Raw genomic sequence first — 17249 nt, forward strand, 5'->3', positions numbered from 1 at the left:
AGAATTATCTATGTACAAGATCATGCTTTATAAAACTTGGGATAAATATCTGGAAAAAAAAACTCCACATACACACTACATCTGAGCAGTGGAACCTGAATTGTTGGTATGCATTGCAAATATTTTATTGTAGATAATCTCAATCTTTGCTACTGAAGCAGAACAACACAGATATACAAATATTTTATTTTTCTAACCTACGTCTAATGATAATTTGTTGGCTATTGACATGAGTTTTAGTAAATGAATACAAACAGATGATATGCATGAAGGTGACAAAGGTGGGGGGGGGGGGGGGGAAGGGGGAGAAAAGAAATTAAATTGATACCAACAAAAGCTAATCTTTCCTTTATGGGTGACTAGGATCTTTTCATGAGACCAAACTAAATAAACAAAACAAGCTAAAGGAATATTGAAAAAAAAAACATCCAGAATATTCTTAATTTTACTTAAATAATACTTAATTAACCACAAGGGAAAAAAAGCACAAATTGTTAATTTTAAAGACTTAGAAGATAAACTTAATACTATTGGATATTTTAAATTGATGCAACAAGATTTCTAGTTCTAAAGCTGCTTTTCTAAAGCTTATGAACACTTGTGGCAAAAAAATTAGCTTTGAGTTTCATGTTTAAACTAGTTGTGAAAGATCAGAAATTTATCTCTCATCCACATCATGTATCTGTCTCACATAGACTCCAAGTTCAAACAGTGTTAAAAATACTTTTCAGATCTTAGATGATTATGTGATTTTTTTAAATAAATTTAAATATTGTTGACAAAATGTAACAGTTTTCTGTTTGTAAAATCATCTTTAGTGGTTATATTTTCCAGTACAAAGTTAGAGTATTAAGAGAAGGCAAATAAAAAAAAAAACAGACTAAAATTTTTGAGCTCAAACATTTTATCTAAGGATGTAATTCTTGAGCAAAACAAAAATAAAATATAATAAAAAATTGTAATTAAATGTAATTAATGAATGATGATGTAGCATAGTAAATCTATATTTATGAAACCAGTTATGTAGCCTTCAGTCGCTGCTTGTATTACATTGCCAGTTGACTTGAGGGGATGCCAACATTGTACAGTAAAACTCGATTTTATGAGTACATTGTTGTTTGAATGAACTGCAAAAAATAAATAAAGGAATTTATCTTAAAAATGTTTAAAAATATGAGTCATATGTCCTGGATTTGCTATAAAACATGTAACAAAATGATTTATCCACTAATTAGAGCTAAAGTTGTAATTAGTTTGGGAAAATAACTTAAATCTAACAAGTTGCTGGGAAAATTGATCAACAGATTGCTAAAGGCATGGATTCCCTGATTCGCCCACATCTTAGCAACAACTCTTCTAATATACTTACACTATCAATATCATAAGGAGCCAAGCCAGTGTTATTCGGGTCATGTCCCTTGAAGGAAGCTGAAAAGTAAGATGTTTAGGTAAAGTTATTTCCCTTTGTAAAAAAAAACTACATCTCTACTGTAGGGTGTGTAAAGATGAGCTGTGTAAAGAACTGTAAAGTCCAGGTGTGTATTATGATGAACAAGTCCAGGTGTGTATTATGATGAACAAGTCTAAGTCCAGGTGTGTATTATGATGAACAAGTCTAGGTGTGTATTGTGATGAACCTACTCAGCATTGTCTTGAGCCTGATGGAGCACATGATAAAGTCTCCAAAGTCCACCTGGCCGTTCTTGTTGCTGTACCTCATGACAAGAGATTTGAAGGTCCTGTTGCTGACGTGGAAACCTGAAATTGTCAACACACTTGTTAGCAAACACTCACCTTTACAGATATTAGGGCAGATATTTAAACATTTTTTTTATGTAGTAGTCAGAATTATTATATTACTTTAATTATCTATAAACAATTTTAAAAATGTAATATTTTAAAAAAGATTGCTGTCAATTTTTAAAAATTCTATGAGATGAAATAAAACAAATTTTAATAGAAGGAAAATGCACATCAACTTTCTAAACAGTGACTTACCAACATGGTTTAATGCACTTCTCAACTCATATGAGGACAGGTTTCCACTGTTATCCTTGTCAAACTCCTTGAAGACTCCCTAGCACATTAATAAAAACATGGTAAACACATTTCATTTTATTTAAATCAGTGAAACTGAAATTATGCCAATCTAGTTAAACCTTGGCATGACAATATGAAAATGTTCAAACATTTTAAAAAAAAATTTTTTTTTTAGTTTCTAAGAAAGAAGATCTGGCCCCTCACCTTCCATCTTCTCAAGTCCTCCCAAAGTTCCTTGAACTCGTCATAACCAAGTTTACCTGAGAGGTCGCCCTAGCTCTAGTTAAAGAAAGTTTTTCTAGGCTTGATACATATTTGTTTTAATTTTACAACAGATTCAACATTTGGCCTACATTAAGTGTTTATTAGATTCATTAATTTACTTCTTGGCTGTATATCAAAATTTAAAGCTTTCCAATTCAAAGATTATCAAGAAAAGGATACATCATGCATCGCCACCATACTTCTGCAGGTATCAATACCAAAGCCTGGGAACTTGAACTCTGGAAGGAAAATATTTGTGTTACAAGATTTAATAGACTAGATGTATGCTGACCTGCTGTAATGTAATTTGTATGTCCTAAATAAATTCCACTCACAGATATGACATGCTAACACATTCAATGAAAACATTTTTTAACTGGTTGGTAGGGATTACTGCTCATGGTGGTCACATTTTAAACTTCTATTTGTTAGAAACTTTCAACTTACTTGCATCTACACATAAGTGTTTTAGTAACTCAAATGACACTATCAAACTTATTTGTTTGTTTTTTTGTTTCCTAGAAGATATTTCCAGTTTTTAACTACTCTTTTAATTATTAAAAATATAGCATGCACTTTAAGAGCTGTGCTACAAAAAGAAATGTGCTGGCTATATATAAAGTTACTCAATTAGACCAGATGATTTCTAATACATAAAAGTATCTTCACATTTTTTCTATTTTCTGCTACAATAAAGTACTCTCTACCACAGGAAAGATTTGTGCTTTACTGACATGACACTGAGTGTGAACACCAATACAAAAATAATAAGTTATTTCATGCTGTTTACACAATGTAAGGGGACAATGTTGTATAAATGGCATGGGGGGGGGGGGGGATCAAATCCTAAAACAAATGAAATGTAATAACCAAAGTTAATAGGCTCAACTCCAATGAGCTAAATTGGCTTGTGTAAAAACATAACCATTAAATCACCCAATTATTTTCACCTTAAAGATAATCAGATTAATTTAAAATTAACCTTTACAAGTTGAGCTGATTTAGATTTAAGTTTTTAATATACATTTTTCAAACTGAATTTAATCTGAAGAGATTTTGTTAAACAGCTTGATAATAGGGCTGTTAAAACTATTGTATCAGGCAGGCTACCTCACTTATTAACATAAATGACTGACATATCTTTGTGCCAATGTTAAATATGTTTAAAGGGAAAAAATAGTAAATTAAAGATAATAAAGTTAGAAGAAGCTGCACCATAAAAATTCTTGGTCCAAGACTTGAAATACATTTTATAAGACTAAAGGAAACTAAAAATTAAAATATTATTATGCTACATTAATAAATAAAACATGCAATTTTAACTGACAAAAAGGTTTTGATGTAAAATATCATGAATTTATTAGAACAGTAAACAAAACTCTGCTTTCTGCCAACCAAAAGAGAGGAGCTGAATTGAAAAAAATAAAATAATAATTTTTTAACTGATAAAAATCTATTTTTTGCCACTGCATTAAAAAATTGTATCAATAAAAAAAGAGTAAAGCATAAGAACAGTGTGAAAACAGGAAATATTCAATCCAAGGTTAGCGCCTATAGTAAATAAAAGTCTGTTAGTCAAAAGAAAAGAGCTCTTCCATCCATTAATATTAGAGTTAAATGTAAGAGTCTTGGTCCACTGTATGAAATAAATATTGTGTACATAATACAACTACAAGCATAATGATAAAGCTAACTAAACATCTACTTTTTTATTTATGCAGTGAACATTTAATTCAAGGCCCTTAAATCTTGTTTGAATCTTTTTGTAAACAAAAGATTACACTTGCTACTGTAGTGTACACCTTTACTCTTTCCATTCTCTTAAAAATCTTTTTAAGTTTCTTTAGACATGCTGTCAATTTAATTTTAGTTTTAAGAACATGTTTTAAAGAAGCTATAACACTTGATTTTTTTTTTCAAAATATATAAGAATATAATTTAAATAGTCCTACTGTAAATAACTGAACCATTTCTTTTTTTTAAAAAACAATCTTTTTAACAAAATGATTTCCTCTTCCCTCAAATCAAAATGCAATAGAAATAATGAGTCAACCCTTAACATATTGTGTCTAAAAATAACAAGAGTAACTAAACATGAAGTGATTTGATTGAACAAAATATTAGTAAGAAAAGCCTGGGCCATTGGATTAACAGTGTGAGCATCAACAGCTTACCCATGACATCCTCTGGAAAACAGCAGCAAAAATCACACAAGGAATGTTATTACATGATATACACTCAGTTATACAACACAATGGCGTAGATTACTTTTTTACTGCTTAGATGTGTATTAAACACAAATATCTGTCACAAGGATACTGTATTTGTTTTGTTTGATATTCAGTCAGACATGCTAAGTTAAAAAAACAAATGTGTCTAGCAAAGATAAGAAAATTTTCACATAAAGAATAACATTCCAAAAGCTTTTGAATGAGTAAAAAATAATAGAAATTTTCTTCAAAGTCGAAATAGAAATGTAATTATATGATTTAGTTAAAGTAAAACAAATGTATTGCATGCAACTGCCTAAAACTTGAACTATTATCTTGACTATGTGTTTGAACTATTGTTGAAAGTAGCATCTTAGTGCTGATAGAACAAATCCAGCACACAAAAAGAGAAAGTGTTCAGATAAACACAATTTTTAAAGTTGGTTTATTGTAGTTTTTACCAGTAGAGAGTTACAAAACAACAGGAAACAACCCATCTACCCACAATGTCATTGAACTTAACTTTAAACACAGGGAAACTCCAGACAACACAAGTGACATGCAACAAGATATGTAAAGTATTAGTTTGTTTTAGTGCCAGTTAAGAGTGATGTATAAAACCCTGGCTACCATTGTAACTGAGGATGTTAATTCTACTAAAACATAGATGTTAAAACTTCACAGGAAGAGTAAGTTAAAATCTCAAGATTAGTGGTGATTGAGCTGTTTGTACAACAGTTTTTTTGTTGTGGTTTTGTAGGTTTTAGGAAATTATTGAAGGAGGAATCAAAAGATTGCCCCCCTAGCACAAGAACTGACACAAGCTGCTCCTGAAAAAATGACTCCTGTTATTGTTCTCAACGGATATGTAAAATTCGAAAAAAGAAATAAAAATCCACATACATTCTGCAACTATACATTTTTTTTTCATAATTAATTTAAAGCTTGCTTATAACCAAAATCCAATTAAACAAAAGGTGACTAAATAATAATTTTAAAACTAGATATAGATGTAACAATATATTGGGTTTTTTTGGGTGGGGAAATTGTCAATTTTTTTAAAAGCTTAAAAGCTATGAAATATAGTAATAATTATAAAATGTAATTTAATGACATGACTAGCAAAAGTTTCAAGAATAAACAAAATGTAATCTGCACTGTATGAATATAATACCTTTTGTGAAGACAGTGTTGAGAATATCCTGCAACTCGTAAGCATCAATCTCCATGTCCTCGCCTGCGATGCGACGGAAACTTTGTTTGAGAGCATCAGCTTGTGCCTTCTCTTGTTCATTTGGTGCTGGACGCTCCTGCAAGTACATCAAAATGTTACAGACCACAAACACACACTTTTGTTCATTCACTGCTTCTAGGCCACACTTGTCTCTTGTAAAGTGGGGTTCTATTAGTCATTTATTATCAAATGTTTTTGCTAAACTTGAAGACAACTTAAAAATTAACATAAAGATAAAATTAATGAAATAAACTAAATAAAACATTATTTAAAAAAATAAACTTGAATGTTTTAAGTGGAATGAAAAATAATGAACTACTGTTATTTTAAAACTAGACCTTCAACAAGAGGAAAGTAACCAAAAGTGGGTTATGCTGCAAGAGGCTCAGAGGTTATTACAACAGAAAAAAAGTTTCTGATACAACATTTACACCAGGATTTTTTTAATGTTAACCATCATGTATACTGTATGTAAACCAAGGTTAGTCATAGATTCTACATGTAATATGAATAACTTTTCAAAATTACTGCTAATTAATGTTTTTATGAATGTCTTTCACAGGAAAATATAAATCAATGTTATTACAATTTAAAAAAGGTATATGAAGTTGTCAAATAGATTTAGTCCCACATAAAAAAATATAGTCATTTAAAGACATTTGTAAATGATAAGGAAACATTGTAATTAACTCAAATTTGAAATGAAAAGAATTGAATGTGTTTCAAAATAAATGTGTATGTTGTCTCTTTACAGCAAAAGAAAATTGTATTAGAGATTAATGAAGTTATTAGTAAACAAATAGTAATTTCTGCATGTTTAGTATTAAAGCAATGAATATAAAATTGTTGCTAAGTGTCATTTATAATCATATTTTAAAATTTCAATTACATATTTAAAAATCGCAGTAGTAAATAGTATGAAACAAAATATGTTTTAAATAAAGAGTAGAAAAAAAAATAGGTTATGCACCTGAATTTCAAATTATGAACAAGATATAATACATGATATGACTCAACAGTTTTCTTCAAATCTCAAGATTTACAATTATTAGGAATGCTTTTAATGTTTTTTAAAGAGTTCATTTATGATATCAGATTTCAGATATGATTTCAGAAGATATAATTATTGTGAAGCTAAAATTTTTCTTGTTCAGCGAGGCTTTGACTCTAGTTATTATAACACATAGCTCAACTATATTTTCCTTTGATTTTGAAGATAACTGTTAGAAAAAACAAGCATTATTAGAGCAAGACCATGATTTAAAATGTTTAGACCAGGTTTTGAGAAATGCTACTAGCAAATGCTACCTGAAGTGTGTTTTGTATTGTTAAAAATTTGAATTATTGTCAACATTTTTTAAAAAGAAAGCAATATATGCTATTATATTTCTGGCTGTTCTTGATAAATATTTCACTAGTGCAGATGAAAAATTACACAATGAAGTTGTGTTGCAAAAAGTAACCAATCAATGACCAGCTTTTATTTCTTACAGTTAATGCATCTCTGGCTTAAAATAAGACAGGTATTTTTACCTGCCTGTGCAGATTTTTTTCTATTTAAAATATTTATAAAAATGTAATTCATACGCCTTTGCATAAAATTTGAAAGTTTGAAGTATATCTTTTTTCTTTGAAAAGATTACACTGATAAATACTTTATTCTGATTTTCTGATCAAAACAAAAATATGAGTAAAAAATTATTTAATTTCATGTTATTTGAAAACAATCTAAATAATCTTTTGAAATAAGATGACACTGGAACAAATATAATTACACCAAGTAAAAGCTAATAAATTCTTTTTCTTAATAAGACAGCTAAAAGCTGGTGATTTAATTGGTTAGAAGCAAAATGTAGAAAATAATAAAGAAATCCTCAAACTGAACCTTGTCTGTATGTTCTTTAGGTTTCTTTTTGTTGTGATTAGCATCTTCCTAGACACGAGTGTTAGAGGTTGTCATGTCATTCAGACATTGAACAGAACAAAAACTGAACTATGTCACATAGAAACAACTCATACAACTAGCACAACATGATCTTTCACATTTCTTCAGTTATAATTAGCCAGTTTAATGTGGAAATAGTGATAAAAGAGTGTATGTAGCATTTTGCACATAAGTAATGCTTTGAAAAATTAAATGATTGGTAACTTGGAACTTTTTTAAAATTGCAAATTGTGCAAAAAAAAAGAAAAAAGTCCCACATTATAAAGATTAAAAACTGAAAAGATATCTTTATAAACCATGCAATCCAATCCTCTGAAAAATATACACCAAGAACTAGAAACTGAGAAAGTTTTAATTGATCTTAATTAACTTTTGTGTATAGGCCTAATAGTGTAGGTCTTGAAAATGTGAAACAAATCACACCACATTTAAAATATTTTATTTAGATAACCTCATAACACACAAATCCTTCAAGTTAATCCAAAACTAGAATTAGTAGTCACGATATGAAACAAACTGTTAAGTCTTATAAAATCAAAACATATTTGACAACCATGGATGAATCAAATTTATGTTGAATATGATTAAACTATTAAACATTTGACAGTCAACATGCTCAGTGAATGAAACAGAAAAATAAACTGAACTGCCCCAATGTCCATGCTTACCTGGTTAAACCAGAAGCCAAAAGTTGAATAGAACTCCAAAACACTCAACAAAAATTAAATTAAAAATCAAACCTTAATAAAAAAAATTTCCAACCAAATATTAAAATGATCAACACCATTTTTTTTTTTAAATTTGGCCACTCCTGTTAAAATGCTTAAAAAGTAAGCACAGATTGTTATCTTAATCCATGCCTACATTTACAACTTACTTTTCCTTTTCCGGGACCATTTTTGGCCTACAAAATTCAGAAATTGAGAACAATAAAAACCAATGTTAATAAAAAAAATTGATTAACTGCTTCAGAAGCATTTTCTGCAGTTTTTAGAAGAATAAACTTGTGTTAAAAAACTCAGTTAATCTTGAAGAAAACAAAACCATCACACAAGTCAGTATCTTCCAATTTTAGACTTTTAGCTGCAAATCACTGCAAAGAAAAAACTGAGCTGGGAATATGAGCGTGAAATACCACGAAGAAAGGGTTGATCACATCTAACAAACATCAGCTCTACCTTAGGAGCAGAACAAGCTGGGGCTGCTCGACGAGCTGAGAAAACTTCATCTTTGCCCAGGAGAGATGAAACAAGTCAAACATGAATCTCATTGACAGGAAGATTGAAACTAATTTTACAAATGCCAAACAATAAATTAAGATTGGTCCAACCTCTTGCTCCTTCTATTTTTTCAGAATATTTAATTATAAAATTAAATCATTATATAAAAACTAACAGAATTTTTAATGTGATCAATAAATTTTTCAATTGTTGACCACACAAATTTACTGCTAAGAAAAGCAAATGCCAATTAGTTTTTATGAAACTGTAGAAAAAACTTTTTTAAGCAAACAGTAATTTTAGACTGCTAAAGGAAATCACCACATCAAGCAAAATGGAAAAAATGGAAAAATTCCATCTGGGTCAATTTTTAGAAAAGGTTGTTAACAGGGGAAAGAACTCTTGTGACCACCAAACTACATGCTGGTCAATAAAAACACCTGAAAATATGGGCCCGAAACAGCTGACAGTTAAATCACAGCAATTTTATTCAAACTTATTCACAACTCATTTTACCACAAATTTCACATTTTGGAAATTCAAACCTAAACTTAATAGTGTCAATTTTCCACAGCAAAAAGAAATTTTCCTCAGATATAAGAAGGTTAGTGGGAAACAAAGACCATCAACTGTCCATCGCAGTTTCTTTATTTTATTCTGTGAGGACGGGGGATCAAACATGCTTATTAAAACTTACTGCGTTTTTTTTAAAAATTGGACAGTCAATCACCAAATATCAAACTAGTTGTAATCTATTTTTAAAACTTCATCATTTATAAGAAAAAAAAACACAAGTTGAGCATGAACAAATCTCAGGGATAAGTTGAGCATGAACAAATCTCAGGGATAAAACATGTCCTCAACTCCACCACAAACACAAGCAACTTACTGCTGGCCTCTGGGGCTCTGGCGGGGCTAACTAAAAGACGCAGATGAGGTTCATGAGAGAAACAAAATTATTATTACACCAATTGTTGGCATCCATCAAGGCTAAGTTTATATGTATGAAACCATTTCAAAATAAAAAGATAAATATTTGGTTACATAAAACACAAGGTAACAAAAATATTGGTGAGTTCCAACTGGGCTTGGATGCAACCATAATGGAGTGCACTGAACAGAACAGGTTGAAATAAATAATGACATCAAACATATGATAGGAGGTTAATTTGTAGAACAATTCTGGACAACAAGAACAAAACCAATGCTGGTATTTCAACAAGATACACGACATGTGACTAGAACACCTAAGGTGAGAATTTAGAGATTCTCATGTAAACATCAAGTTTATATATTTTGGTATGAGAGCTGTGAATTTAGAGATTCTCATGTAAACATCAAGTTTTATTTTTTTTTAGTAGTTGTGTAGTAGTAAACATGGGGTTTGGAGGTAGAAAATTTGGTAAGAACATTTTTCATGATCAGTGAGAAAAATTTAAGACACTTATTAAATCTCAAAACAAATTTGATGTTTTTAAAAAAAATTGAAATCAATACTGAAAATTTTTATCTTAGAAAATCGGAAAAAAAATCCAGTGATTAAATTAGATATTTTATAAAAGAAAATTACAGATCATACTACTTTGTGAAATGTGAACAACTAACATTAAAGGAAAGTTGTCTTTAATCATTGTAGGCCAATTTACATGTGCGTCACATTTAATTTTGATTTGAATAATTTCATTAAATAAAAAATTCAAAGATAAAATGACTTACAGTATCTTCATCCAGCCTAGTCTGTTCATCAATCTCTCTGAAAATAAATGTTACAAATGATATAAATAGTAGACAAATTAAAATACAGTTACAAGACTGATACAAGCAAGTCACCGAGACCATCAAGAAAAGTAAAAGCAATTTAAAGTTGGTGAAAAAATAAAATTTAAAAAAAATCAACATTTATTCATTGTAAATTTTGGAAACTAATGCTTTAAAAACAAATGAGAATTAATTTCCACAGGTAGGAAAGTTAAAAATAATAATAAAATATTTTGAAGAAGTTATATTAAAATAATAATCACAGGGTTAAAAGAAATAATTAGTTAAAGCAAGAAATCACATAGCACATCAAGCAAGGTATGTTATTAAAGTAAACTTTTTTTTTTTAAGAGATTCACAGTCATTGCATATTTCAACACACTTGTGGCTAAACATATTTCTTTCCCTTGTCTGTTCAAAATCATGAAATATCTGGCTTTTAAATACATTGAACTACACAAACTTTTTAAGTTGAAAAAATATTTCAAAGCCACCCCACGTAGGAATTTAGAAAAACACAGCACATAAACACACCACATCTCAAAAACATCAGATTCAAGTATTGGATTATGGATTAAAATTGTGCAAAATTTCATAGTCAACTTAGTTTTGCAGAATTAATTTTTTTGAAAATTGTAAGCTACATTTATTAGAAAAAGTAATAAGCTTATACTATGAAATACGCACAAAATGTGAAGAGAGAAAAAAAGGATAACATTTAGGTGAGCTTATCATGGCAAGCATTATGTTTTGACTGATCGTTTCTATCCAAGTAAATAGTAATGTGTTGAATGTACACACAAGTACAGAGTGGGGAAGATTGGAAATCCCATGTAAACAAAACCTTGCAGACTTACTTCCCTTCACCATGCTTAGGACTATCTGGATCTTCAGATCTAATGTATTGGTACACAGATATGAATGCAACATCACAGGTTTCCTTAGAGGGTTTTTTAGTTGTTTTTATCTAATGTATTGGTACACAGATATGAATGCAACATCACAGGTTTCCTTAGAGGGTTTTTTTGTTGTTTTTATCTAATGTATTGGTACACAGATATGAATGCAACATCACAAGTTTCCTTAGAGGGTTTTTTAGTTGTTTTTATCTAATGTATTGGTACACAGATATGAATGCAACATCACAAGTTTCCTTAGAGGGTTTTTTAGTTGTTTTTATCTAATGTATTGGTACACAGATATGAATGCAACATCACAAGTTTCCTTAGAGGGTTTTTTAGTTGTTTTTATCTAATGTATTGGTACACAGATATGAATGCAACATCACAAGTTTCCTTAGAGGGTTTTTTAGTTGTTTTTATCTAATGTATTGGTACACAGATATGAATGCAACATCACAGGTTTCCTTAGAGGGTTCTTTAATTGTTTTTATCTAATGTATTGGTACACAGATATGAATGCAACATCACAAGTTTCCTTAGAGGGTTTTTTACTTGTTTTTATCTAATGTATTGGTACACAGATATGAATGCAACATCACAAGTTTCCTTAGAGGGTTTTTTTGTTGTTTTTATCTAATGTATTGGTACACAGATATGAATGCAACATCACAAGTTTCCTTAGAGGGTTTTTTTGTTGTTTTTATCTAATGTATTGGTACACAGATATGAATGCAACATCACAAGTTTCCTTAGAGGGTTTTTTAGTTGTTTTTATCTAATGTATTGGTACACAGATATGAATGCAACATCACAAGTTTCCTTAGAGGGTTTTTTTGTTGTTTTTATCTAATGTATTGGTACACAGATATGAATGCAACATCACAAGTTTCCTTAGAGGGTTTTTTTGTTGTTTTTATCTAATGTATTGGTACACAGATATGAATGCAACATCACAAGTTTCCTTAGAGGGTTTTTTAGTTGTTTTTATCTAATGTATTGGTACACAGATATGAATGCAACATCACAAGTTTCCTTAGAGGGTTTTTTAGTTGTTTTTATCTAATGTATTGGTACACAGATATGAATGCAACATCACAGGTTTCCTTAGAGGGTTCTTTAATTGTTTTTATCTAATGTATTGGTACACAGATATGAATGCAACATCACAAGTTTCCTTAGAGGGTTTTTTAGTTGTTTTTATCTAATGTATTGGTACACAGATATGAATGCAACATCACAAGTTTCCTTAGAGGGTTTTTTAGTTGTTTTTATCTAATGTATTGGTACACAGATATGAATGCAACATCACAAGTTTCCTTAGAGGGTTTTTTTGTTGTTTTTATCTAATGTATTGGTACACAGATATGAATGCAACATCACAGGTTTCCTTAGAGGGTTTTTTTGTTGTTTTTATCTAATGTATTGGTACACAGATATGAATGCAACATCACAGGTTTCCTTAGAGGGTTCTTTAGTTGTTTTTATCTAATGTATTGGTACACAGATATGAATGCAACATCACAAGTTTCCTTAGAGGGTTTTTTTGTTGTTTTTATCTAATGTATTGGTACACAGATATGAATGCAACATCACAGGTTTCCTTAGAGGGTTTTTTAGTTGTTTTTATCTAATGTATTGGTACACAGATATGAATGCAACATCACAAGTTTCCTTAGAGGGTTTTTTAGTTGTTTTTATCTAATGTATTGGTACACAGATATGAATGCAACATCACAAGTTTCCTTAGAGGGTTTTTTAGTTGTTTTTATCTAATGTATTGGTACACAGATATGAATGCAACATCACAGGTTTCCTTAGAGGGTTCTTTAATTGTTTTTATCTAATGTATTGGTACACAGATATGAATGCAACATCACAAGTTTCCTTAGAGGGTTTTTTAGTTGTTTTTATCTAATGTATTGGTACACAGATATGAATGCAACATCACAAGTTTCCTTAGAGGGTTTTTTAGTTGTTTTTATCTAATGTATTGGTACACAGATATGAATGCAACATCACAGGTTTCCTTAGAGGGTTTTTTAGTTGTTTTTATCTAATGTATTGGTACACAGATATGAATGCAACATCACAAGTTTCCTTAGAGGGTTTTTTAGTTGTTTTTTTTAAAATTGTATTCTACATCTAACTTTAAGTGGTTAAAAATTGTGGATGTAATATCAAATCTTGTTTTAAAAAGTAAAAACTAATAATTTTGAATTTAAAACTGAACATGTTGATAGAAGCATTTAATTGCATATTACAACTACTTTATCCTAGCTGCTTTATGGCATAGTTTCAATATTTTAATCACATAACAGAAAATACTTAACAACCACATAAATATAATAATCTCAAGACAAATGTACAATTTATTTCTATTTTTTTCATAATTAACTTATATCTACAACATTACATACCCTGAAATGTTGGCCTTCTCAGTGAAGATTCTCATCAGGAATTCTCCTTCATAGTGAGGTTCAAAAGTTGATGGCACAATGGCATAAGTTCCAGGGGGGAGCTTGTGTCGTCCACAAATTTCTCTCATGTTGATGAAGGTTGGGGATTTAGCAACTGATGCGTTGTATTTGAAAAACTTCATGTCCAGTGGTCCACAGTTTGGATCTTCCAGCTGGGAAAAACATTGGAAATGGACTTGTTATAGAAAAATATTTCTCTAGGGAATAAATATATTGATGGCAGTTGTTCTGAAATAACTTGTTATAGAAAAATATTTCTCTAGGGAATAAATATATTGATGGCAGTTGTTCTGAAATGACTTGTTATAGAAAAATATTTCTCTAGGGAATAAATATATTGATGGCAGTTGTTCTGAAATGACTTGTTATAGAAAAATATTTCTCTAGAGGAATAAATATATTGATGGCAGTTGTTCTGAAATGACTTGTTATAGAAAAATATTTCTCTAGGGAATAAATATATTGATGGCAGTTGTTCTGAAATGACTTGTTATAGAAAAATATTTCTCTAGAGGAATAAATATATTGATGGCAGTTGTTCTGAAATGACTTGTTATAGAAAAATATTTCTCTAGAGGAATAAATATATTGATGGCAGTTGTTCTGAAATGACTTGTTATAGAAAAATATTTCTCTAGGGAATAAATATATTGATGGCAGTTGTTCTGAGATGACTTGTTATAGAAAAATATTTCTCTAGCGAATAAATATATTGATGACAGTTGTTCTGAAATGACTTATTATAGAAAAATATGTACACATATACCTTATAGATGACATAACCAAATGACACACCTTATAGATGACGTAACCAAATGACACACCTTATAGATGACATAACCAAATGACACACCTTATAGATGACATAACCAAATGACACACCTTATAGATGACATAACCAAATGACACACCTTATAGATGACGTAACCAAATGACACACCTTATAGATGACATAACCAAATGACACACCTTATAGATGACATAACCAAATGACACACCTTATAGATGACGTAACCTATAGTAAGGAGATCTAATCCTTCCTTTCTTTTCTTTCTCCTGTCCTTCTGCAGCACAGCAACAATAGCTGTACAAAGATCATCGCCATCATTCTCATCCACATCAGTTAATGTCATGCGAAATTGGGGATTTGTCCAAAATGTTTCTGGAAAACATAGAAATTAGGTGCTTGTGTTTACATACAGTCATAAAGTTTCAAATGTTTTTTTATGATTTTGTGACTTGACTTTACAAGCTCATATTTCACACCACACCACACTACTTAGGCCTTTTTGAACCTGAAAGTCTATGGGGCAAGTGAAGTAGAGTTCACTTGTTTCTGTGACCTCGGCATATGAAGAGATAGTGTGGTTAGCGCAGTGCCCAGCCGCCTTTACTTTCCCTAACGTGAGTTAGGTACCCATCAGAGCTGGGTGGATGTTCAACTGACTAGAACCTTAATATAAACTCAGGACTTTTGTGTTTGCAGTCAAGTGTTCTACCACTAGGCCACGCCGTCCCCAAGCTCACATTTCAATTATTACTAAATTTTAAAAATTAAAAGCTTTAAAATTTCTATTGAGTCATTCAATTAGATTATGAGCTGTATGTTGAAATGAAACTCCATGTTTCAAAGAAGTGTTTAGCCAACAACTGACGTGAATATATTTTCATAATAAAACCTATGGCATGTGGTTGGAATAATCTTTTCAAAGTTCCACCACAAACAAATTGACATTACATCCTGTTAGAAAAGCTTCCACGTCAACAAACCTAAATAATTTCTACAGCGCCACGTCAACAAACCTAAATAATTTCTACAGCGCCATATCAACAAACCTAAATAATTTCTACAGCCCCATGTCAACAAACCTAAATAATTTCTACAGCCCCCGTCAACAAACCTAAATAATTTCTACAGCGCCACCTCAACAAACCTAAATAATTTCTACAGCCCCACGTCAACAAACCTAAATAATTTCTACAGCCCCACGTCAACAAACCTAAATAATTTCTACAGCGCCACCTCAACAAACCTAAATAATTTCTACAGCCCCACGTCAACAAACCTAAATAATTTCTACAGCCCCACGTCAACAAACCTAAATAATTTCTACAGCGCCACCTCAACAAACCTAAATAATTTCTACAGCGCCACGTCAACAAACCTAAATAATTTCTACAGCCCCACGTCAACAAACCTAAATAATTTCTACAGCGCCACCTCAACAAACCTAAATAATTTCTACAGCGCCACGTCAACAAACCTAAATAATTTCTACAGCACCACGTCAACAAACCTAAATAATTTCTACAGCGCCACCTCAACAAACCTAAATAATTTCTACAGCGCCATATCAACAAACCTAAATAATTTCTACAGCCTCCAGCGTTGACCCTCCTGATCCAGTTTCCGTGTTCTTTAAAACACTCCCATTTCTTTTTGTTGGACAGGTCATCCTCGTCCAGTGAGTCAGGTCCCAAGTTGCAGATCTCCAACTTTTGGAAGTTGGTTATGAAGTCTTGGAAGGACATCCTGAGCAGAGATCATGTTGGAGGATTTTAACAATGTGTTGGGAGCATGTCAGGACATCTCATTTCTACTTCAAGTTAAACTCATGTGGTTAAACTTATTCAAAACTCAAGATGTTTAACTGATCTGATCTAGCTTATTCAAAAGATATACATTTACGTTAATATTACACAAAAACAAAATTTGTACAAAAAAGTAACTATGTTTTACCAAAATTCACCATCATCATCAAAGTTGAGACCAAGCTCTTTCTTCTCATCTTCTGAAAGTAAACTCCATTCTCTTGAGCTGAAAACATTTTGCACATAATTGAAGATTGAAGATGTATTGACAAGAATGAGTAAAAACTAAAAATAGATGTTGATTGTTTACAAAAAACTGCCAAGTTTTAACTTGTGAAATAAACTGACCCATCAGACCAAGCTCCTTTCCATTCCGAGCCATTGCCCCAGGGGTTTCTAATCCTCACCATAGGGATCTGCCCTTTCATTCTTGGGGTCTGGATATCTGCCTGAAATACAAAGAAAAAAATTGAGTTTAATATGCTGTGCATTAAATAATGAACACTTGTTAGCAATGAAATTGGGCTGGTGGTCTAACATACAGAAAATGATTGTTTGGTCTAAAGGAATAATTTACAGATGATCACTAAACCAGCTAAACTGCAGA

At 30.9% G+C, this 17249-nt stretch overlaps 1 protein-coding gene across 7 annotated transcripts in view; it reads right to left on the reverse strand.

Moving 5' to 3' along the window:
• Positions 1-298: 298 nt before the first annotated feature.
• Positions 299-17249, reverse strand: part of LOC131940140 (calpain-B) — a 56085-nt gene continuing 39134 nt past the window's right edge. For 5 of the 7 annotated variants that reach the window (XM_059298776.1, XM_059298729.1, XM_059298756.1 and 2 more), the window contains 14 exons: positions 16991-17091; positions 16791-16868; positions 16414-16583; positions 15049-15212; positions 13991-14202; positions 10630-10666; positions 7634-7681; positions 5689-5824; positions 2485-2543; positions 2245-2313; positions 1999-2077; positions 1642-1758; positions 1370-1428; positions 299-1127 (listed from right to left, as the gene is read on the reverse strand). In XM_059298776.1, the coding sequence (XP_059154759.1) occupies positions 1101-1127; positions 1370-1428; positions 1642-1758; positions 1999-2077; positions 2245-2313; positions 2485-2543; positions 5689-5824; positions 7634-7681; positions 10630-10666; positions 13991-14202; positions 15049-15212; positions 16414-16583; positions 16791-16868; positions 16991-17091 (1356 nt within the window). In that variant the 3' untranslated portion in view covers positions 299-1100. Of the gene's footprint in view, positions 1128-1369; positions 1429-1641; positions 1759-1998; positions 2078-2244; positions 2314-2484; positions 2544-5688; positions 5825-7633; positions 7682-8570; positions 8598-10629; positions 10667-13990; positions 14203-15048; positions 15213-16413; positions 16584-16790; positions 16869-16990; positions 17092-17249 lie in introns of all 7 variants that reach the window. The other 2 variants (XM_059298737.1, XM_059298747.1) reach the window with 2 other exon arrangements.

This window comes from Physella acuta, unplaced genomic scaffold (genome assembly GCF_028476545.2).
Source record: "Physella acuta isolate Inbredline_101_S28 unplaced genomic scaffold, ASM2847654v3 ptg000021l, whole genome shotgun sequence".
Taxonomy (NCBI): Eukaryota; Metazoa; Mollusca; class Gastropoda; family Physidae; genus Physella; species Physella acuta.